Raw genomic sequence first — 24,457 nt, forward strand, 5'->3', positions numbered from 1 at the left:
ATAATAGCTGAATATTTGATGGCATTTTGCCACATAAAACTACATGCTACAAAATTTCTAGGTTCCACCACATTCAGGCATGTGATAGCTTGTAGAGTAACATATCTCTAGGCTGCTGTGGTCTCTCTACTACTCTTGATTCATTCATCAGAGGTATAGCCTTCATTATATAGTACAGGAGGATAGGGTGCTTCCCTGGGCTGGTTGCTGGTAGAGAAAACCTCTGGTCCATCTGTTAGGCCTGCCTGGCCGGCTGCCCCCATCACAGCAACAGGGATTAGCCGGGCTTAAGCCAAGAAACCAGCCGCCTGCCCTCCAGCCTGTCAGAAAAGGCACGAGGAAGCCCTATTCCTCACTAAGCCTGGCCGTCCCTATCCCAGAAGAGGTCCCCCTCCACATGACCTACTATATACAGTTCTCTCTAACCTACATAATAGTGTGCATTAATAAAGAGGTTATGAAGGGATGAGATGTGAAAGCCAGAAAAAACAGGGCACCATTTTGATTGCTGTTGTGCTGGTCAGGGATGCTTATTAAGCACAGTGAAGCACAACTGAAGCATTGGGAGAGCTTCTATGAAAGATGGTGAGTGCAGTGCCTTGGGGGATGCAGGCTATTAGTTCTCAATGGGATTGGAGGGTAGAGGCAGCCAGAGAGGAGGCAGAGGCAGCAGCCCATCCATAAATACCCTCAATGCTGCTCTCCCGCTTCCTGCATTCACTTCCTCAACAAAGAGCCACAATGGTGTCCTTTGCTGTCTTGGCTGGCTGAGGTGGCTCCTGGCGATGCTTGGAGCATGTGGGGGTAGAGAGGATGGTGTGTGTGTGTCTGCATGTGGTGGGGGGGGGTGGTTAGCTGGGAGCTGGCTTTAACACCACACAGCCAGTCTGCACGTGCCCAGCCCGCGGCCTGCCAGTGGCCACACAAAAGGGATGATGTCATCCTTAGCCAATAACAAAAGAGTCTGGGTCCGTCAGGCCCTCCTCTTTCACCCGGCTAGTTCCAGCTTTATCCAGCCAAGCATTAATCGCAAGCCTTATCCTCTTTACTGGTGGTGGGGAATGGATAATAACATACCAGCCATTGGGCAACACTAGACAAGGGACAGAAAAATTGAACAAACGATGCAGGGTGGTGCTGGGATGCTGAAGCCTGTGGTTGCAGGAGACAGACAAGAGCTGTCATGAGACTGAAAGCGAGAGAAAGCAAGAGGAAGCATGACTCTGTGGGGTGCCAATGTGTGAGACGTGCCAAGTACAGGACCCCACATAGAGATGAACCCAGCATAACACAGGCAGGGTTGCTGTACTAACAAAAAAAAATCAAAAACACGGCAGCATTTCCCAACATTCTCAGTTTGTCTTGCAGTTTGTGATGTTCCTGACTAAATCTATAGTCTGCTAAAGTAGGTCATGTATCATCAACAACCAAAATAACACCATTATCTGATGGAGACAAGATGAGTCAAAAAGTGTAAGATGCAGGATCTCTCACATGGTCTTCAGGCTACAGGCAAATGCTAACAAAGGCTGAAACCCTGCACAAATAGATCTTTGCACTGTAAATAATGGTAATTTTTGGGTGATGAAAAGCATGTGACTGCCTATGAAATAAAGCCTTTTAGTAGAGTGTAACACAAATGTACCAGATTCTATCATCTAAAAGATTTATTTTATTTGAGAAACTAACAACTATCCATAGTTCGTGTAAGAGCGGCAGAGCAATACAGTAGAGTATGGCAATAATTATTTGTCACTCCACTTTTCTTGCCACGTACCAGATGGAAGTACAGAGTCTGTTGTCAGCTACAACACCAGAAGACAGTATCTACAGGACATAAACTAGAAGCAGGTTGTAAATCACTTGCATAAATAGGTCTTACAGAATAACATGGGTGACAGGTCTGACGCTCAGAGCTGCTCCTGGCAACCAGGAAGTAAAACAACAAAAACAACAAAAACATTTTATGATCTACCATTCTGTGTCACACCTAAGAAAAAAATTCCAATCACCTGTTAAGTGTTGTTAGCCGATGAGAATCACTGTGTTACTGAGTTGGGTGCAACATGGTTAAAAGTGAAATAAAAACATTTGGGCATGAGGAAGAGGAGCGCCTCCGCTTTCTTGTTGTTTTCATTCAAGCATGCAATACCACTGGTATACTGTGATGTATGTGAATACAAACTGCAGTGTATGAGGGCACAAAACACACACAAACACACACTTCCATGCTTAGGTTTCCCCTCTTAGAGTTCCTTCAGTTTCACGCAGATACTAAAAATACAGAAGTCAGCATGCCACGGGTGGACAGGCCATGGAAAAAAGGCTGTCATATTCAGAGGAGAAGTCATGGAAAACGGGAGGATCCGATTTCAGGGCCACTGATAATCAACAAACCTACAGTATGCCTGTCTGCCCACCAAATATAGCACCCAGGGATGGGGTGCAGGCTTGGGCTAGCACAGAGCAGGCCAGACTAGAACCAGAGGTGGTACATGGATCACATGTTATGATTAACGCCACTTCAAAACAACCACACTGTCCAATACAGTGCACCTACTGTATAACACATGGCTCAAAAATGGCAGGAACATTGTGCAGCTCTATTTCCTCGTTTTTTCACAGCTCTCCCTACTTTATTCATGTTTTGCATTCCCCTGCTGATTTTGCTGTTTCTGCTGAAACAGGCAAGATTATGCAAACTGGCCCCAAAGCACTGAACTATAAATGCACCATTTTAATCTTAAACATCTTTTTCAAAGTCAAATCAACAGCTTTCTGATTGAGTTCTGTTTGTTATAGTATTTTACTTGTAAAGGCTACCAGCAGCCAGTTAGCTTAGCATAATACAGAGACTAGAAACGGGAGGAAAATGCTAATCTGGCTCTGCCCAAAGGTAAACTTGTACACCTAATTTCCTAACATGTGATATCTCATTTGTTTTTGTGAGATGTGCAACTGGTGTTATGTTTCAGATTGAGATGAATCAGGTGTCTTGCCCTTATCATAAAAGTGAAAGCTTGCCACACACCCAGTCTGGCATTTAGAGGAGAGGCTCTTTAAGCACTGGTATCACATCCATCCTTCCACCCAAAACGCATCAACCTCCAGGTAGCTGTAACTCACCTTCATCTTGCCATTGGGTTGCAGAAGCTCAGTGACAGACACCTTGTCTTGCTGCAGTCGCCGCTTCACCAACTTTGAGCAGCAGACATTAATTGCGCCTTGCACGTGTGAGGCATTGTACTCAGAGAACGTCCTGCTGTCGATCACTAGCAAGCGGCCGGTCCCTCTCTGGATGAGGCTCGCCAGGCGCTTGATGTCCATGACGCTTCGTTTGTTGGGGCCTTTCTCCCCTGCCATGATGAAGGGCTGAGTGGTGACCCTGGGTGGTGGTAAAGGATGGGGTGTGGAGAAGGAGGGGTCGATGAGAGAGGGAAAGGTGGAGGAAGAGATGGGAGGAGGACGTCAGTAGAGGGGGGTGACCAGGGAACCAGGCACTAAGAGATCCATGGTGCCTGCACAAAGAAGAAGAAAATTTAACAGTTAGAAATTAATGACACTGCTGTTATTAAGTAAGGTGGACACTATTAATCCTATTAATGCCTGCTTTCAGATTTTTTTAAGATGGTGATGACCAGACAGCTGAAGAGCAGAAAGAGCGCTGTCACTTTCATAGCAGTGGGGGAAAAAAATTATTTTACCTAACTGCTGCAGAGTGAGGATGGCAGATCCATTGCACATAATTTTCCAAACCTGAGTGTAGTATTTGATGTATATTGTGCTTTTGTATTATCTATTATTAGCAGACCTGCATATTAAAATAACCACATAGCTAAACATGAATATAAAAGCTATTTAAGGACTTTAAAAGCCAATTGGATCGCCCACAGGAATTATCAGCCCTGAGATCTAAAGGAATATCACACTTCCAAATACAAAGCCAGAGACTTAAATTAGACATGCACAACAATAAAACACAAGCGTGTGTGTGCATGTCTGAGTGTGTGAAGGTTGGTTGTTGTTGATTGAGGGTCTCTTGTGCAGCAGCTCATGAAACAGGAAACTGAGGGCGTGAGATAAATTAAGCTGGGGGAATTCAGAGAGCAGGTCTGGACACAGGCAAAGGGCCTGTGTGACATCCTGTGTGTGTGTGTATATATATATATGTGTGTCACACAGAATTGTCCATTAACTGCCTCTTTTCCATCTATCACCCGTAATCACTCTAATCTTCACTGTTCACTGCTTCTCACATTCACCACAGCACTTGTACATTTAACATGAGGTACACACGCAAACATTTATCAAGGTTGAAAGACTACTGAGTGCATGTATGCGAACAACAGTGTGCACATGCAAGGCTTCCCATTACAATACCATAAGGCTCATAATTTAAGATTTTGGCAACAAAACCTATGTAGGTAGTTGAGGACCCTTTCCTTGGTCAACTAGGTGTCATGCGACAAGTGAGAAGGTCAGAATGTGAATGCTGCCATGTTGTTTTATTCATCTGCAGGCACGTGGTGTCATCAAAAATGAATGTGCCCCCTCTCATTTACCCCATAGCCTAAATGGAGGTTTAAACCTCAATTAAAACGGAAGAGTATGAGAGACAGAGGTGTAGAAACAGATAGAGGAGGGAGATAAAAAGCCTCACCATAATTAAACAGCAGACCTATTGAAATTATCAATAGGTCTTCACAACAAATGAAGGGGAAGTAACAAACCAAAATAACTTGTCTAACTGAAACACTTGACATGGAATCTTTAAAAGATATCCAGGCAGCTCAGCAACTTTTCATCTGTGTGACACCATCACCATGGCAGGAGAGAGAGAGGGGAGAGCACAGAGGCAGCGGGAAGGATATTTAACCTCTCCAGCCTAGCAACCCAGCCAGCTCAAGGTAAGGGAGGAGCCAATTGTGGGGATGGAGCAGGGAGGAAAGAGATGAAAAAACAATCGACTGGCTAAGTCAAACACATGGAAGTTTAACATAGAAAAATGAGTAGTGAAAAACTGAAACAAAAACAGTCCCACAAAATTTGCTTCTCTGAGCGGGACAGGCCTTACATTCATCATCATTCCTAATCATGCACAAAATAATCTTTTTGTGACATAAACATATACTCCGGCCTATGGCTGCCTATAGGCAGCTGGCCAAGACTGAACATAGATGTACAGAAGTTGCTGCTACCTGGCAACCTGACTGAAGCAAGAGCAGCAGCATAGGAACATGGAAGGAAATTTAGATAGACAGAAGCAACTGTCTGCAATGTAAGCACAGCCTGACTGCTTATAGAAAACAAAGACAGTCAATGAAGGTTAAAGGTAAACACTAGGTCAGTACACCAACGCAGTATAGCTACTGCATGTTAGAAATGCAAAACAAACAAATAAATGTAATCAATTTAATCTCAGCTAATCTGCCTGTATGACTCTGCAATAATACTTTAAAAAGCACACTTGAATGACTTGCAGCCACACATGCATAGCATACTAACATAGTAACATATAATGCCACCACTTTTTCCATATTCTGCACCCAGACATCCATTCTGCAGAAATATTTAGCTCTGCTGCAATGCCAGCAATCTGCCTGCCAGAAACAGCCCCCGCCACATTGCGACCTGCCCCATCACCTGTTATAGCATACCTTATATGGCAAGTGGTCCTCCAGTGTGAACCGTTTCCCTCTTTTTCTGTGTCACTGATGCTGAGCACAGCATCTGACGCTGCATACGTCTAATGGCGACTGCTTTGCCACCCACCCAGAGTCTGACACTTTTCGCTCTCTGAATCCCTCCTTCCTTCTCTATCACTCTCTTTCTTGCTGTTGTGCAGTGAACGGAGATGGGGAGGGGAGAGGAGTATGCAGGTTTACATGTGCAATAGTAAACGACTGGTTCTCTGCATCGCACTGCTCAGACAATCATACTATTTAAATTTGTTGTCAGTGGAACCTCTTTAAGTGGACAAGCATAGTAAAGAGTAAAAGCATATCTGAATACAGAAAGGGAGAATAATTAAATGGTGATGATGTGGAGAGGGAGCACAAAACAACCACGCTTACTCAGCAACTACAACCCATCCTCTAATGCAAAAGCATGTATCCCCCTCCATCTAGCATCCAGGCAAGAAAAATAAAGGGGGAAAAAACAAATAAGCTCCTTACACTAAAATAGGCAGCAGTCAGGAGCATGATGTGTGGCTCTGGCTGAACAGAGAACAACAAGCAAAGAATAGAGAGAAACACACAGAGACAGAGTGAGTACAGGCCCAGAGCAGATTCTGTTGTTGCCATAGAAACAGCCCATGGGGTGATCAGGGGGCACTGGGAGGGTGACAGTGATGGGATGCTACTGGTGCTGATGTTGGATACAGATAAAACTGACAGCAGAGCTATCACTCAAAGAAGATGCTATGAAATTTACCTGAATGCAAAGTTATTGTATTTACTGAACTAATTATTGTTTGTTTGTTGTTTACTCTGCGAGTTGATTAACATAGTTTTATGCTAGTAGTAGTAGTCTTATGCCTGGGTCAGGTTTTGTTCTAAGCAGTTAAAAAACATATTTTTCATTGCCTTGTCAAGTAGTCTGCACACAACATCAAAGGTTAATAAAATCACAAACAGACGAAGCTGCAGTGAAAGTCAAAACAATGTTGTTGTATTAGATGACTGACAGAACCAGATCAACTGGTTCATTTTGAGGAATTGGGAAATTTGAATATGTAATTCACCTACACATCCTCCAAAGTTTGGGGACTTTCTGCTGTCTGTCAGTAATGAATAAATGCATTTTGAACCAGTTGTAGTTTTCTAAGTGGAGCACAAAGAGGAAATCCCACAGCTATATTTCCCTACTGAAATACAGTCACATAAATCATCAACAGACTTTACTGTCTCTCTCTTTACATACAATAAAAGACTGATAACAAAAAGGCATCTGCGTGATACATAATAAACTGCAGTTGAGGAAATAACCTCTATGCACACAGCAGAGATATTCACAGGCCTTCTATGAGCTAAGTGTTATGGTCCAGCTCAATAATGCCCTATCAGACATCTGGGAGAGAGGCAAACACAAAGAGCAACTGGAGGACAACCAGCAGTGATGTAATACCATCCAGGTTATTCATTAACTCCCTGCATAACGTCACCTGTGGCCACAACCTTGAGTATGCTGATATAAAGCTGCTTCATACAATAACAGACATGACTTGTTTGTTTAGACCACAAACAATGACATCATCAGACCATCTTCCTGCCCTTTATTCTGTGCCACAGGCTTTCTCATGAACGTAAACGTTTGTTTGCAGGCTGTCTGACTTTCCTGAATGTGTGTATCATTTACACTTTGAAAAGCGACCACAACAAAGCGTTGTGCAGGTAGTCAGGCCATCCACACTGGGCCACCAGAGGATTAGTGGGTCACCAAGCGAAGGATAATGAATTTAAATCAAAATTGAGCAAAGTGTGTGCTGTTTATCAAATAAATTACAAAATTTGACACACAAATAATTTAAAAAGAAAAAAAGACATTTCATTAATGGTTATTGGCTATTCCAATAAAAAAGAACAGGAAAGTAAGTACAGAAAAGGTAAGAGAGGTAAAACAAAAATGGCCACCGTTTCTCACAGAGCCCATCATAATACTGTTTTAGACACCCTTTAACTTAGCCTTGCTCTTTCACAGTGCTGCCACACTTTCAAAGAGGATGCCAGTGTTCCAAATCAGAGGTGTTAAGTTGTGCTGGTGTCTTGTGTGCCGTATTCCTCTGTGCCACCTCGCCCTTTCACACAGCCATCAATTAGGCCATGTGAATTCCTCTGCTACAGGCCTAAACATACAACAATAATACTTCACTGTTCTGCCATGATCGTAACTCTTTTAAGTTAAGGTTAATAACTTCATCATTTTAAATGGATATATAGTGTATACTTTATATTTTCTCAAATGCATTAAAATTATTTTGTTTGACACTGAAACCCAGACATCTAGATAGTTAGATGCAAATATTGATATCTGGGATTAACAGTATAGCAAACATGGGTGTGCTTATCCTTGGAAATAGTCAGTATAAAATAAGGGATGTAAAGTGGTAATCATTTAGTTTTGAAAAATCAATTGCCGTTTGGTCCTGGTGGAGCAGATCAGTGGCAGAACCACACTGTAAACAACATATGCAGATATAAAGCGTTTAGCTGCCCTAATCAATATCCTATTGGTGCAGGACTGAGGCTGCTGCAAATTGCAGGGTCATGTAACAGTGGGATTACCCCGACTCCACCATAACAACAATTACGACATGATTAATAATACAAATGATGTATGAATATATTGTGTCAGAATATTGCGTTTTTATGATCATAAATGTTGAAAATGTGTTTATCTCTAGACACACAGATAGGTGGATTGAACAAAGACATACATGAGACATCACAGTTTGCGTTAATAACAGTGATGGAGGGTGAGCGGTCTCAGCGCACTATAATAAACCGACCTACATTAGAAATAAGCACGATGCGGACAGCGGCTATTTCCTTCACAATGTTGAATATAATTCATATAATGTTGACGAACGATCAGCGAGCGTTGTGTTTTGAGTGGGAAACCTGCCCTGTGTTGTGATGACGCGTGGATATGTCCGCATGCGAAAAAGAAACCTTTTTATTGATCACACAGGCTGTGATGACAATAAACAGCAGCGCGCAAATTAAACACACACACATTTGTAAAAATAGATACATTCCACCTACCTTAAAATGTTCGGACGGCAAATTTCCAAATCTTAATCTGAATAAAGCGATCGATACGGTCAGCCTGCACGGGCTTAATTCCAATTATAAAACGGGCGCGCACTTAAAGGGGGGGAGTGCGCGCTGACAGACTCACTGCAGCAGCAGGGGGGCACGAGCGCAGATAACGAGCAGCCGCTGTTAGCTAGCTCCGTGTGTAGCAGCGCACTGAACAAAAGCTAATCTACTAATTGATAAACACACTCACCTCGGGCTCCACGCGGCTGCTCTGTGTTATTCAGCTGGCCTCCATGTGTCAGTGGAAAGCCGCGGTGTCTTCATCGGGACTAGCTGGTGTTTACCTGGCTGTGTAGCGGGAGGGGGGAACGGTCGCCCACAGCTGACAGAGGGTGACAGCGCCAGGAACAGACGAGGCATGAAAGCGCGGTGATAGGCTACGAAGGGCTCCTTCAGCCGCGTAGCCGAGTGTCGGCTCGTAGAGGAATATATTAGCTTTGCTAGGCTAGGTAGAGGCTAAACCTGTTAGTGTGTATGTGTGTTAAGGAGGAAGGAGGGGGGGTACAGAAGGTGCACTTTAGCACTTTCATGAACTAAAGCGATGAGGTCATGGTTCAGTACGGAGCAAGAGAGGGGAAAAAAGAAAAAAATGGCAGGTTGACGTCACCTCCAGCCAATCAACGAAGGCGGCTTAGGGGCAGGGTGACGCCAGCGTCCTGATCTGCGGATTAAAGGGACAGTACGAACTTTTTAAATGAGACGCGCACATCAGGGTGAGTGTGTAAAACCTGCAGGGAAAAAAAACAAACACACAAAACAAACAAACACATCAATAAGAGAAAATAATCATCTAATCTAGTGTAGATATAATATGTAGATGTTCCATAATGCGGATGTACAAATCCACCAGAGTTACATATACTACTCCATTCCTTTTCACTATAATTTGTAGCTTTTGTTGAGACCACAGCTACTACATAATACTACCACCACCACTACTACTACTACCAATAATAATAACAATAACAATAATAATATTGTGTATTATAATCAGCAAACTGCCATTTGTATTGATTTAGTTTTAATACTTTTTAAAAAAGTTAAAAGGCTCTGGAAATAGCTTCCTTTGTGTATTTGCTTTCTACATAGATTTCACAGATAATTCAAAATTGATTTATGTCAGGATTTAGTGTAACTAACTTTGCCTGCAAACACAGGAACTTTATGTATTTATTTTTTTATTCACACATATTAATTCTTTATCAAATGAAAAATGTTGAAGAAACAGAATATGACCTGATAAGCATTCTAAAAGGTTAAAAGCCCTTAAATATAATAACAAATAATAAGAACACGAACAAAATAATAAGAAAAGGCCTATCAGGGGCATTTGAAACAAAGAGTTTCAATGTAACATAAACAGATTCATCTAGAGTGTTACATTCTTTGTAACCAGTGCATGAAACTGTTGTAATAAGTGGGTGCTGGGAGTTTCAATCCATGTCATCAATCCTCTATTGTTAGATTGGAAGCCTTTGTTCTGTTGTTGTGCCATCAATGTGTCAGTGAGTTGAATGTATTCCAGTGAGCCATTGTCTGTGTGTGTAGGTTAGGTTGCATATACTGCCACCCAGTGGTGCCAACATTTGACTGCAGCCTGTGGTCCACTTTTTACACTTCATTAAGTCCAAAACAATACCGTGTGTGTGTAACTGAGAGTCAGAAAGAAAAATTCATGAAAATCTACCTTTATTTGGATGCAAAAATTCACAACTTAAAGCGATACTGTAGCGGAGGAGAGGAATACTGATTGCTGGTTGGTTGTATGTCTGAATGTTTGGCTATTTCATCATCCCCAGTTTGATCATCAGAAGATGACCAGGAAAGCACTGACAACAAGCACTCAAAAGAAAAGCTCTTCAGTCAAGTGCACAGGACATTATCAGAGGACTGTGTCAGAAGGACATTGTAGCTTTTCTGGTCAATCTCCGTCCAGTGAAAGTTATTTTTGGCAGTTTAATTTGACCTTATGCAGTTGATTTGATGTTTATAAATTGGTCCGAGCCCACACAGTTGAATCCGTCCTCTGATAATGTTCATGCCTATTGATCTAATGCACTAAGTTGAGAGAGGTTTTGTTACATAGAAAACTGTCTTCACTGTTTTAGCTGCCTTACACATAGCAAGTATTTCTTGTGTTGTCAACTGAGAGTGGCCTAGAGTCACAGATGGAACAGAGTGGGGACTGCGTAAAAACTCAGTCTGAGGTAAAATTCTCCAAGGAAACAATAAAAACATACACAGAAAGCAAAGCATATTAAAGCAAAGCCTAAAGGCCTAAAGGAATAATACTGAAGACTGAACATAATCTATTTATTATCTGTACTGTAAGGTAACTTAGGTAGTTGTCACATTTTGTTCCATTAAATCTTGCAATATAAACCAATGGTCCACAGTATGAGCTACATTCCATCATGGTGTAAACGAAAATATACACAAGGCATCTACTCGAAAGGATTGTATCAAAATGTTCTAAAAATATCTCTGGTTGGTTTCACAAAAGCAAACTGTATCAAAAGCATTGGCCGAGAGCAAGCAATATAATAGGCTTAAACCCTTTTACACAACAAAAAGCAGGACAACCAATCACGTCGCTTTGATTGTGGACCTATGGAGTCCCATACAGCACATGCAATCCATTAAACTCAACACAATCAAAAACACAATACGGAAAAAAAGAACTTTTACAGCTGAACATCAGAGACAACCTTAGTTGGTCTATTGTGCTTCATACAGATTAGGCCTGGCCTGTCTATACAACAATCATGGGCTTCTTACTTCACAGATGTGTTCAAGCTACTGTAGAGAGCAGAGGTGTCACCAAGCAAGAAACTCTGAGGTACAACATGTTGTTCTTATCATACTATTCAATAGGTGCACATCTAAAGGAGAAAGTAAGCCAGATTAAGTTGGAAATCTCTTGTGGTTGTCTGAATAAATTGCATGCTGGTGGGTTCAGTTGGTCTTGTAACCATGGTAATGCAGTAAGTTGAAGGAAAGGGTGGATTTATCTACAATACTATTGATCAATATCACAACATCCTTTATTTGTTGATGCAACTTTTTGTTTTCCCTCCTGCTGTGTGTGTTGTTTGTGTACACCCCCCCTTCCCCCACAGAATTTCTGGCTGTGGGACACCTCTATGAGTGAACGTCTATGTGGCCTTAATGCAGAAGTTGTTTACTGTAAACATCATGGGCCATGAGGACTGCACAGGCAGCATGGATAAACTGTAATACTGTAGATTGCACAGAAATCCTAATTAGTTAATTAATAACCTAATTGTTATACATTCCTATGTTCCATACATTGCACATGCCTTTAATGAACACTTAGCACCATGCAACCTGAAGATGAGGTGACACCTGAATGCATCAAAAGTTGAGACAGGCCTCTTGTAAAGACTTTTTACACTAAAAGTTAGAGTCAAAGAGAAAAGGCTAGATGTTGGCTAATTTATATTTCACATGAACTTTTATATCAATATAATGTTAAATATTAGGCTGGCATTTGATTATCTCTGTGGATTTAAATCACGCTGGCACTTACTGTAAAGGGCCCTTATTATCAACACTAACTCTGTTAGACTGATCTTCAGTCACCTTCCAGCAGATATCAGGTTAACCTTTCGATGACTGTACGATCAGTATGTGAGGGAGCGGTACAACAGAGACTCGTGTGCAGTAGTAGTGCGATTGAAACCTCAAACCTCAGCAATGCAAATGAAATGATGCCAGGTGTGCAGGCTTGGATTATTTTGGGCCTGACTGCTGCAGCTGTCCAGGAATGTGAGGATCAATGACACTAAAGTGTGGGATTTTTTTGTGGGAGTGGTGGGGGCAGCCAATCTCATATCCATCTCCCTCTTCCTTTGTTCTGCTCAAAGACACACAGTAAGCACAGATTCACATCAACTCTTCAGTCCTGTCTGCGCGAGCCTGTCATTTATGGAGAGATTCACATGGTTTGAACTTGTTAAAGGGTGAGATTGAGATGATGCTAGGTACAGTGGTGTGCACCACCGGAGGCGGTGCAGTGTACAGTGGTGTGTCTCGGTCTGGGTGTGGCTATAACCCTCACTTTACTCTTCAGCTGTGTGAGACAGCTGCTTCTCGTACAGGCTGAGGACGTGATGCACAAACTGGTACTGCTCACACGTCTGGATCATTCCACCCCTGAAAAAGATGAAAATATGAAAGGAATAATTCACTGAAATATAATTATATATGATTTATTATATAAAATATAAACTTTTCTGTGACAATGAAGTTCAAAATAATTCTTAAAGACCAAAGCTGTATACTGGACCAATTAAGATTTTGACCTGATGGTGGTGCTATATAAAAAGCAAGATGAGGCTGTCATTGCATATAAATAGTAAATCTGATAACATGATGACTCTTCTTTTTGAAACTAGGACTGACACATACTGTGACTAAAAATTACACTTTCTACATTTATTTCATTCTGCATTATTCATTTATTTTTATATTAATGAATAATAACGCCTTTGCAACACAATTTACTGTCAAAATACCACTAATATCGTGTGTGTGTGTGATACAATTACATAGAACCCAGTCGTAATTAGTTATTAATTAGATGTGTGTGTGCCTTTTGACATCTTAATTGTTTTGTAGCCCCTGTCATACACACTGATGGCCCAAAATACATTTGATGTTGCATGAATTTGAATAAATTATGTGTTTTGTGGAGTAATGGATTTTCATAATTTTGAAGAAAGAGTGATGACTCATTTTATGTTTAAACCCACAGCGGATTAGCTCGTGATTTGGAACCAAATCAGATCGAACTACTTCAGCTGGGTTTTTATGCCAGATCTAAAGGCAGCCGTGACCGTGGATAAAGACCGTCTCACCTGTCCAGACGGAGCTGGCAGGTGGTTCTCAGAATGTCAACCACACCCTCAGTCCTCAGCTGCTTGCACAGAATGGAGGTGGCAATGAAGCAGCCAGTTCGACCAATTCCAGCACTGTGAAGGAAAAAATTGGATTGGGGAGGAAGAAATTAGATGGATCAGTGTATTGATTAGAACTGATCCTACCAATTTGATTAAAAGCAAATCTCCCCTGGGAAATCAGGTAGCAGGTAATTGGAGGTTTAATGGTAGAGTGTGCTAAGTGGCAGGCAAAAAGGGATTTCTTCCATATCCACCTACATTGGAATAGTATAACCTTTCTTACTGCTTTGCGTCAGCACCTTACCTGCAGTGGACAATTATAGGACCACTTGAGGGTGGGGCTTCCTCTCGTGCCCTTTCTACTTCCTGTACCAGCTCCAGCAATGGCGGAGCCTTGTCAGGAGTCTTCTGATCAGGCCAGGAGGTGTACCAGTACTGCCGCAGACTGCGCTCTTCTTCCCCACACTGGCACACAACACACAGATACATACACATACACATACGTTTGATCAGCCTGTTACTCTGCATGTACATCCAAATTGTTACTTGGTGTTAATTGTCCTCCCTTGCCAGTACTGTGCACTACCGAATCAAATAGTGTCTATTAAACCTATAGATGAAAAAAAATGAATAAAAATATAAAAGATGAATAAACAACAAGCTTTTTACACAGAGCACAGTTAAATAATGATCCCCTGGTGCTTTGTAATCAGATGAAGGCTACATTTACTTAAGTATCATGTTTGGATTGCTAAGTGCCAACGTTACTGTGACCCCAAATTAAATATAATGTACCCATCATGAACACTGAAAAGTACATATCAGAACATTCAGCTCAGAAAAAAATAAAATGTATAAACTATAAACTTACATCTCAGTATGTTCAAGAACGTAATCTTATATGGTACACATAAACATAATATTTAGCTTTCAACGGACACAGGAAAGAACAGCTTAAATTCCAAATTACCTTGGACGCATAGGTGGGAGGATCTAATTTAAAACTCATTCGTATCTAAAGGTCAAACTACACCAACATTAAACTGGCTGTGTTGTTGGCTGTGTACACACTCTTAACTGTGCAGCCAGGGTCCAACTGGAACAAGGACACACACTGGAAACATTGAGGAAACAGATGCTAAATGATGACGGACCATCGCCTTTTTGTGTCTATGCCCCAACAACCTCAATAAGTACCTAGCAATGGCTGTTTTGTTGTAATTATTTAATTCAGTGAGCACCAGAAATGAAATGAAATCAAACAAACTGGACTGTATTCATCCATTTGTGACACATTAACAGACTTTCTTTGGGTTACCTTTAGAGTAAACACCCTCAGACTGTAATCGTCCTCCTGTGTTACTGTGACAAGGGTGATCTCGATGCCCTCATGGGTCACAGTGTCCTCGGGCCAGTACTCTGCACATTTCTATAGGACACAAAAGATCATATTTTTATGACCACTTATCCACTATATTCACACCATTGTTATCATGCAAGACCTCATTCTTCTCCTCCAGGTTGGTGATCATCACAATGATTGGGCTTCTCTCCTGCCACACCATCCTCCAAAAATCACCCACTGTGTTCACAGTGGGACCCTGGGTGGCAATGTATGCACGCTCCTCATCGCCATAACCCTACACAAAAACCACACAACCATGTTTCTAGTGTATCAGTGTTTTATTACCATAAAATAACATATTCACTAATATTCATATATTCACTTACTTTTAGATAATTAGCATTGATATAAGTGGTGAGAAAGTCATCTTCATCCTGTGATTTTAAGATGACTCTGCTGTGTGTATCTGCAGGTGGACAGTGTGAGATTATCATGAGTAAAAGACAAAAACAGCATAATACATTTCATCAATATAGATGATGATGTAATATTTTTTTAATATTTTTTTTTACAATAAAGCAATATTAAAAGTTTGTTTAAAAAATGTAAAACCTACACAATGTGTTTTTTTTTCTTTGTGACTGCTGTACTCACTGGGTAAAATAGTTTTGTAACGGTTCTTTCTCACCAGCCCTGGATAATTGTACTCCTTAGGGTCCACAAAGTTCATGGGAGTTTCCTGCCAGTGGACACAGAACAATGAGTGGAACAAAAATCAGTCCTTTAAGAAGTGGGGAAGTCCAAACCTGGTCCTCTACAAAATAACAAATCAGGGAGAAAATAAAATACAAAGACATTAAGTCATCTATTGCCTTCGTCTGTTGCAGTCTACGTGTGGATCTTTAACACACGTCTCTCTGCCTAGCAGACACTGGACTCCTCTGAGGGTTTTTATATGCAAAATTGCTTGTATCCCTCCACCCTTCGCCCACTAACAAGGCAGTAGAAAGGCTTACGGGTGTGTGCTGAGCTCTGATGGGTGTTTGCACGAGTGTGGGTGTGTGCGTTTGAGCCCGTGTCTGTGTGCGTGTGTATGTCTTTTTCCAGTGAGTCTAATCGAGAGAGTGTGGGTGGGAGAGCTGTTGTTGCTGCACTCACATAAAATTCAGCCTGCAGGTTCTGGTCATCCATAGCCCGTGTGTGTAGCATGGCAGGGGTCAGAATGTGTGTTCCCTGACGGAGGTACTCCTGGGCCGACTGGTCCCTTGGAGAAAGCTGTGCTCCGTAACCGTAGGGCTCTGTGCAGCCTGGTGTGCACATGTCCAAGGTCAGAGAAACATTGGAGCCTCTCCTGTGTGATTCATACAAATACAATGTGCTCATTTGGTAAATGAAAATATGAACTGAAAAATTAATAGTTACAGAAACATTTTTCTAACCTCTCCTGAAGCCCCACAGGTGTGACAGTGAGAGTGGCAGCGTCTCCCTCTGTCCTTGTGTCTGTGCCCATGTCAAAGACTGGTGTCTGGGGCACAGGATCCAGGTCCAGCAGGTCCTCTTGGGCATCTGTCCACTCTGACAAAGTAAATGAGGGTTGGCGGCTCACGGACTGACGGCGGTCACCAATATCCCTTGACACTGTTCCTGATGCCCACAAGCCAGCGCCGTAACGCCACTTGCACACCATGTGGATGACCTGCAACATGCAGCAACCAGCCAGACTCTAAATGAGTCAGCATTCACCACAGTCTCTACAGTTTTTGATATAAAAACATTTACCATGATGACGCAGATGGCCACACCGATCCCAGCTGTGCTGTGAACGATCCAGTTGTGCTGTTTGGTGTTTACCACCTCCTTCATCAATACCATGGACTGTGTAGAAAACGAGACAAGCACACAGTGTTAGTTGGATACAGAAAGCTTCACAACTTCTTTCTCCATCCTGGATAAACAGCTGTGCCATACGTCATATACATTCACAGACACTTACGTCCATTCCAAAAATTGGGTGGCAGGGTAAGATGAAGCCAAGGTAGAAGTCAATGACCTGCAGGGCTTTGTAGATAGAAGAAAGTGGTCCGTTTCCTTCCACCACAAAAAACACCCAGTACCCCTAAGAGACAGAGAGAAAGAGAAGCCAGATTGTCACAGCTCCAGTCATTCATGCACTGGTAATCAGGCGGCTGCTCTCAGGTGAAAAGCGAGTGGGGAAGAAAAGAAGATGGCCTATTACACAGGCATAAAAAATATGTAAATTGACCACATGCAGTCTGGTGTCATAATCATGGCTGCTTTTACAAGGGTCTTTTTTTATTTATGGTAATGCTGCACCTGTCCATTTTTTTGTGAATGAATCAAACATGAAGTCAACAAAGACAGTGATGGGAAGGAATATTAAAGAGGAGTCCAATTTTAGCCCAACAAAAAATGTCTTTTTCAAGAATAAAGCTCATAATGGTTTTTAGGTGACTATAAAAAAAACATTGTGATCAGTTATGAATACTTGTTATGACATTATGTATTTCAGACATTATTCTACCATGCTTCCAGTGAGAACAATGCTAACTTGTTTGTGTTGGTATAACCTTATTGTTCATGTCTATATTATATATTATTATGATATATAATAATAATATATAATATAGACTTGATAGACTGTGTTCAGCTAAACTACTTTTATATATAAAATATAAAAGTGGTTTAGCTGAACACAGTCTATCTAGTGGATGCAAGAAATATTGCAGTAATCTTAAGTATGGTCCAAATGATGTCAACTCATGTTACATTTATATTTAAAGGTATGTATTTTGTAATCTGGTGTGAAATATACTTAAAAGCAGCCCAGCCAACATTGCTAATACTGCTCAAGAAAAGAAGATCTTTGTTGAGACATAAAGATCGAGTTGAGAGAATACCTTGAGCTCATGAAGTCATTTGCATTGCTAATACTGCAGTTACTGTGGATTTTTTTTACATCATCTGCAGAGCTGAAAATCAAAGCTTGCACAGAACTATCTAAGAGCAGACATCTGAAAAAATCCACTTGAAAAAAAAATTAATTACATACCATAACTTGGGAGATGATGAACACTGCAGCCCAGCATTGGATCTCAATAACAAGCGCATAGACCTTGTGTAGAAACACTTCCTCTCCAGGTGAGTTCTGGCCATCTGAGGGACCATCTTTACATTCAGTGAGTCCAACTTTCTTGGGGGCTCCATCTCCTATTTTTTCAGTCTTTGTGGGCTCATCTAGCCAGACCGGGTCCTCATCAGGCCTCAGGAAGATAGAGTCCTCAGTGTGGGAACGAGTGGAGCTACTCAGCCGGCGGGTCATGATGCCCCTTATAAAGGACATGTCTATGAGTTGAAGGTCTGTCTTTCACAAGTTTTTTGCAGCTGGATTATTGGATTCTGTAGGTTTAACCCTTAAATAAAAGTCAATATTGCTGGTGTTTTATGGTTTTCTGAGTTTTTAAAGGGATTGTGAGCAAAGCTTAATTCTTCATTTAAGGTTGTCCCAGTACTAGATTTTCTATTCAATATTTAATTATGTGTTAGCTGTGTTTGTCAGGTTGTGTGTGTGTGTGTGAATCTAATGAGCGTGTATATGACAGAAAGGGCTGTGTATATTCCATGGGCCTATTCAGAGGTATAGCTAAGCAGCTTGGAGTGGCTCTCATCTCCAGATCCTCTTGTCTCCCTCAGATTGGACTCTATTGTGTGAATGTGTTTGTGTGTGTGTGTGTGTATATTTAAGAGAGAGAGAGAGAGAGACAGCGAGAGAGTGAGAGTGAGGCTCTATTGTGGAGAGATGAGTCAGGGGTAGCGTGTTTACAGCCCTGTCCGTCACCTTGGCAACAGAGTGGCTCTCATCCCTCTCATCCATCCTGAGCATTATCATCCACCGACAACACACACACCTCTCTGTATCAGTCAGCAGTGTATTCAAAGCCCTTTTCCGCCCTGCACTTTTGTCCTTCAACCATTAATAAAGGTGTTTTGTACATTTGGATGATTACCACCACGTGGTTGTTGTGGATGTGTGAATGCGGGGGCTTGTGAGAGTGGCAGCGGCGGTGGTGTACTGTTTGCGCATATCTCACTTTTGTCTGAATGTGTTGCTGATGGCTAAATTTGTCATGAGTGACTTTGAAGGAAGTTTTTCATCAATGACTGGGAACCATCAATGCATGGGAGCATGATTCCCACAAATGGTTTACTGGAACATCAAGGAGCTACAACATACAGCTGGTCACATGACTCACCTATGAGAGATGGAAGGGAAGTGATGAAGGAGTCAGATCACATGATCAAGTTAAATCTCATGTCCTGGGGGATCTGGTGATGGACAGCCATTGTGAGGCAGCGTCAGTTCTGAAGGACAGAAGACAGAAGGCAATATGGACATGATAGGAGTGATTGAAAGTCACAGGTCACACAAACACCCAAAATATATACAGTAGAGACACTCGTGGCAAATTCAACTGGTCACACTGAGACAGGGTTAGTAATCCAGTTCCCTCTAAAGATGGATCAGAGTAGCACCCTTGTCAGCTCCCAGCTGTGCTTTCATGAGTGGAGGCTGGTGATGTAAGGTGACACAGTAAACTGTCAATATTTCTTCCCCTCTCTTTTTGCCTCTCTCTCACTTTCTCTCTCCTTCCGTAAGAGGCAGGGATGATTCAAGCCAGACTAAGCAGACACCCTCAGAAATACATTCAGATTGCTCTAGTCGAATCAGTATGCATGAAGTCAAGCTCTCCTCTCCTCTCCACCATCTCCCCTCCTCTCCTTCTGTGCCACTGGACCCTGTTGAACGAATGGGGTGAGCTCAGCGGAATATGAGACCACACCAGTAGGAGATGTGTGTGTGTGTGTGTATATCTGTATGTGTGTGCAGGTGCTGAACAGAGGGGTGCTGCTTTAAGTTCTTTTCTTCTTCTCTTTGCTCGCTGTGAAGGTGGTTTTGAAGTGATGACGCCAGTTAGCCCAGCTCGTAGCCATGGCAATGTGCATACATACAACGTACAAACATATACACACAAACGCACACACAGGCATAGACTGTGTTGTGTAAGAGAAAGTTCCATTTTTAAACAAAAAAGGTGAACAGGTAGATGAGTGGAAGGAGGGATGAATGGGAGATAAAGCAACTCTTTTTGGTGTGAAGGTTGTCTGAAGCAATGACGCAGTGAGGTTGGCGTTTTGGTAACTGTGGCAACCAACATACTGTAGTGTGCACACACAAATACACTATGAAAAATGAAAAATACAAACAAAAATCTGCACTGGGAGAGCAGTGACAATATTCACGTTTGTCTAAAAAAAAAACTTTCTTTGATTTCACTCTTTGAGGTAAATATCTCAGTTTCTCAGCGACTTGCTTTAGTTGCTCAGCGCTGTTTGGTAAATTGTCTGGTTAAATGTACCAGACAATATACACCAAACAAGTACTAATAGAATGATATTAAAAGAAATACTTAAATAAAGGCTTAAAATAGCAAGCTTTTTACAATAAAATGTGGAAAACACTTGAGTCATAATACTTTCTGTGCCATCATGAAATAGCATGCTGAATGCAGAAAGCATTCCTCCCTTGACAATACATGGGGTAAAATGTCTGACCGATACCATAAAACATGTAGTAACAACAAGCAAAATGACTGCACTCAATGAAAGCTTCATAATTTAGCTATTTCCTGATTAATTCCTACTAATATTTAAACAGTGACAGAAAGCTGCCTGATTTAGCCCATACACACTGTTACTGTTGATACCCAAGAAGATCACTGTGAATATTAAAGGTGTTATTCAAAGCTAGACTATGAGAAGTACTAGCCATGAGCTGAATGTCATACACAGGGGAATTAGTTTAAATAAAAATCTTTGATCAATAAGTCCAACCTGGCAGCTGATTCAGCCTCATTCCTCACTTCCTGAAGGTCTACTGTCCTTGGGTCCTTACAAATACTGCCACTTCAGTCTTCACCCAGAGTATAACCATAGCGTTTCCATGTATATGTGTCCATTCAAGAGCCCACCATCCAGCCGAGTCTAAAATGAGCCATATATACAGTAAGCCAGTGGCTTAAAGCAGCCAGTGGCTTATTGTAGGACTAAGAACTACCAGTTGTGTAAAGCTCTATCCTGCAATCAGGAACAAGTGGAATTAATGTGGTGACAGCTGGCTTGTGCTTTAATGGATATTCCTGATGCTCCCATTGACTGTTTGGTAAATAATGTGTCCAAATCTGCTTTTCTACTTTATTTTTTTAAAAGAGGTCCAGCTTTTGATTTGTTTTTTCATAAGTGCTCCCACCATTACAGACAAAAACAACACACAGTGGCAGCATTTCCTGTTTTTTAGTTGAATCAAAGTGAAACAAAAATAGTGTATTGAGCGTTTTGTTGAGGTGCTCAAGTGAAAAAGAGATGAGGTAAGAGGAAGCTCTTACTGAAAGCGATGATGAGATGGTAATGTGAGATAAAGTCACAAGGGCCAAGACCTGTCTCATCAACCTTTCTCTCCCATGCACACAGACAAAAACCTTGATATTAATACACACATAAGCTCACAATGACCTTAAAATTAAACACCCAGCAAACCTGCAGCTTCTTCCTGTACATCACAGAGACAGATAATCAATCAGCTCTATTGTTTACATAGACTACTACAATCTCTTGCAAGCAACTCAAAGAGAAATCTCATTAGCACACATATAAACTTACAATTCAGCCTAAGCTATACGGTATGAATAATTGAAATGTGCTGCATAGCGAATTGATTTACAGACTGCCAGAGATAAATCTGGATTCGCAGTGACAAAGGATTGTGTTACATGATTGCACTGCATCAAAACACCAGTGCAGGAATCGCATTCTCTGGCAGTCATTCATACTAAGACAAAACACCATTCATATCACGTACATGGCTACGGTGAGCTAGAGCGACCACACAGTGCAGAGCTGGATGGATTAGTAATGAATCACCCAGGGAGGTGGACTGTTGCATCTCTCTCTCTCTCTCTGGTAACTCCCACATTGTCACATAGACATGATACACAGAGGAAATCATGTAACAATGAAAAATATAAGGTTGATAGCAGCATCAAAACACCAACCTGTTGGCGAAATGATGAGTTTTGATGATCTAAGAAGCTACACACACACACACACACACATACACACGTACACAAGCTACATCACACACCCCTACCTTTTCACAGCCAGGAAAGCACAGCGGCCATAGAAACCGTGGGGGCTTTGCTGAGGAATTGGTATTCACCTCATGTCGCACAGCCACGGAGGGGGAAAGAGGAAGAGACAAGGGGGAAGGAGAGAAGAGGAGGGCTGGAACAGTCACTCACCCACAGCCTAAAGTCTGTGGTTAGGATAAGTCCTCTTACCTGGCTGAGCCCGTCTTCACATCGCCATCTGCCTCTCTGCTCTCTCAGAGCCAACGACCAGGAGCCAAACACCAAGAATCACGCCAATCCCTTTACTGCTCCACTGTCTGGGAGAAGGAGTGTGTTTGCATGTAAGAGGGAGACACACCGACAGTAAGAGGACAGAGAGAGAAAGAGAGAGAGGCAGGGGAGGCGTGTGTGAGGTTAGGAAAGGCAGAATCCACAAATGTAGGTGCGTGTGTGTGTGTGAGATAGGGAAAGAGATAGAGGAATAAAAGTCTGATAGGTTTTCTTTTGTTTGTATCCTGGAGGAGAGAGAGAGATCCACAGGCGGCAGCTTCGTCTAGGTATATGCAGCAAGAGGCTGTACGGTAGCCTTGGCAACAGAGCCAGAATGAGGGAGAGTGAGCAAGAGAGCTGGAGAGTGACAGAGAGAGGGAGAGGGAGAGAGAGAGAGAGAGAGAGAGACAGAGAGAGAGAGAGAGACTGTGTACGTAGCTATATATGCCCGTGTTTTTATTAATCATATTGTGGGGACATAAATCTCTTCATACAGACACATTATCAGGACTCACATCTAATGATCAGTTCCCACAAGGTAAACCATTAAATTTAAGGGATATACATTCAATTATTGTCCACAGATGCCTAAAACAATAACAACTCTTTTCATTTAACACAGCATAGATCTTGATTGCTGCAGAAAAAAACATGAATGAACAGGAGCGGAATCACAATAGATCCATGAACATATTAGTGAAAATAGACCCAGACGAAATGTAATACTCAGAAGAAACATTTGTGACATTTTTTTACATCTTAAGTAACACAACAAATAGGTTTTCTTACAAAGAGAAATAGTTTCCATCCCCATCTTTTGCAGAAAGTATCCACAAATAAATTAATCAGTGTCTGTCTAAGTGATAAAAACATGTTTGTGTGTGTGTATAGTGGGGGAAGTCGGATCATAACACATCACTGAGCAGTGAACACCCCCCACTGTCACCTCCTCTGCTTCCAAGCTGTACGCTCTGCCACCCACCTCTCTCACCCCCCCCCCCCACACACACACACACATCACCCAGGTCTATTTTACTTCTCTGGTCTCCATCATTGTCCCCCCTTATCCCTTCTCTCTCTCTCTCTCTCTCTCTCTCGCTCTGTACCTTTTCCTGCTCTTGCTGCACACCCGTTGGTCTTTTCTCCATCTCTTCTTAACCCTCCTGTCATTTCTTGTCTCCGCTCCCTTTAGTGTGTCATGCTCTCTCTCTCTCTCTCTCTCTCTCTCTCCCTCCTTCCTGTCTTGCCATATGGTAGCCTTCCCCTATCAGCTCTCTGAAGTCCTCAGCAGAACAGTCACTATATGATCACTCAAATCCTAGGAAACATAAATGCTATGCACATTTATAATGGTGGTGTTGGTACAACCTCACAGCATTGCCAATACAGAATGTGTAGTGAAAAAAAACAACCACTGACCACTGAATAGATTAGATTATACAGCAAACACTATACAAAGGCATACAGCATTTAAATGACCAGTGTGTGGGATTTAGTGGCCTCCAGTGGTGAGGTTTTGATTTTTCAGCGAAAAACCTCCAACAATCTTTAAATACAATGTTGTAATGTGTCTTATGCCAATGTCCCTTCTGAACATTTAACCTGCTATTTTTTTTACCAAAACTGTCTCTCTCTCTCTGTCTCTCTCTCTCCCGTCCTTATTTATGACCCACTTCTGAGACCTCTCCTCTCCATCCATATATCTCTCCCACACATCCTCTGCTGTCCCCCACTCCAATCAGCTAAATGAACTCCTCTGTCCTTTCTTATCTTCCTATCCTCATTCCTTTTTTCAGTAAGCATGAATGCTGATGAATCATCTAACCTAATTAATGATAGAGAAAAAAGAGGCTGATATCCACTGGCCTTGAGATGTCTGGTTCTCTTGCTGCCACA

At 41.9% G+C, this 24,457-nt stretch overlaps 2 protein-coding genes across 3 annotated transcripts in view; both read right to left on the bottom strand.

Annotated features, from left to right (window-relative positions):
- The window catches only part of dusp8a (dual specificity phosphatase 8a), a 37,272-nt gene extending 27,900 nt beyond the window's left edge, over window positions 1-9,372 (bottom strand). The window contains exons 1-2 of one of the 2 annotated variants that reach the window (XM_028407786.1): window positions 9,013-9,372; window positions 3,127-3,518 (exon numbers count right to left, since the gene is read on the bottom strand). In XM_028407786.1, coding sequence (XP_028263587.1) covers window positions 3,127-3,363 — 237 coding nt within the window. In that variant the 5' untranslated portion in view covers window positions 3,364-3,518; window positions 9,013-9,372. Of the gene's footprint in view, window positions 1-3,126; window positions 3,519-8,765; window positions 8,870-9,012 lie in introns of those variants that run through there. The other variant, XM_028407787.1, reaches the window with a different exon arrangement.
- A 1,693-nt stretch (window positions 9,373-11,065) lies between these two features.
- On the bottom strand, window positions 11,066-22,815 carry ptpn5 (protein tyrosine phosphatase non-receptor type 5). Its single transcript, XM_028407789.1, has 14 exons — window positions 22,502-22,815; window positions 19,361-19,469; window positions 18,160-18,436; window positions 17,083-17,205; window positions 16,869-16,964; window positions 16,529-16,785; window positions 16,248-16,440; window positions 15,744-15,828; window positions 15,476-15,555; window positions 15,247-15,384; window positions 15,063-15,173; window positions 14,049-14,209; window positions 13,703-13,816; window positions 11,066-12,998 (listed from the first exon to the last, which is right to left on the bottom strand). The coding sequence occupies exons 3-14, from the start codon at window positions 18,427-18,429 to the stop codon at window positions 12,905-12,907; spliced, it is 1,722 nt and encodes a 573-aa protein (XP_028263590.1). The 5' UTR covers window positions 18,430-18,436; window positions 19,361-19,469; window positions 22,502-22,815; the 3' UTR covers window positions 11,066-12,904.
- Window positions 22,816-24,457: the final 1,642 nt, after the last annotated feature.

The sequence above is a fragment of the Parambassis ranga genome, chromosome 6 (assembly GCF_900634625.1).
Source record: "Parambassis ranga chromosome 6, fParRan2.1, whole genome shotgun sequence".
NCBI lineage: Eukaryota > Metazoa > Chordata > Actinopteri > Ambassidae > Parambassis > Parambassis ranga.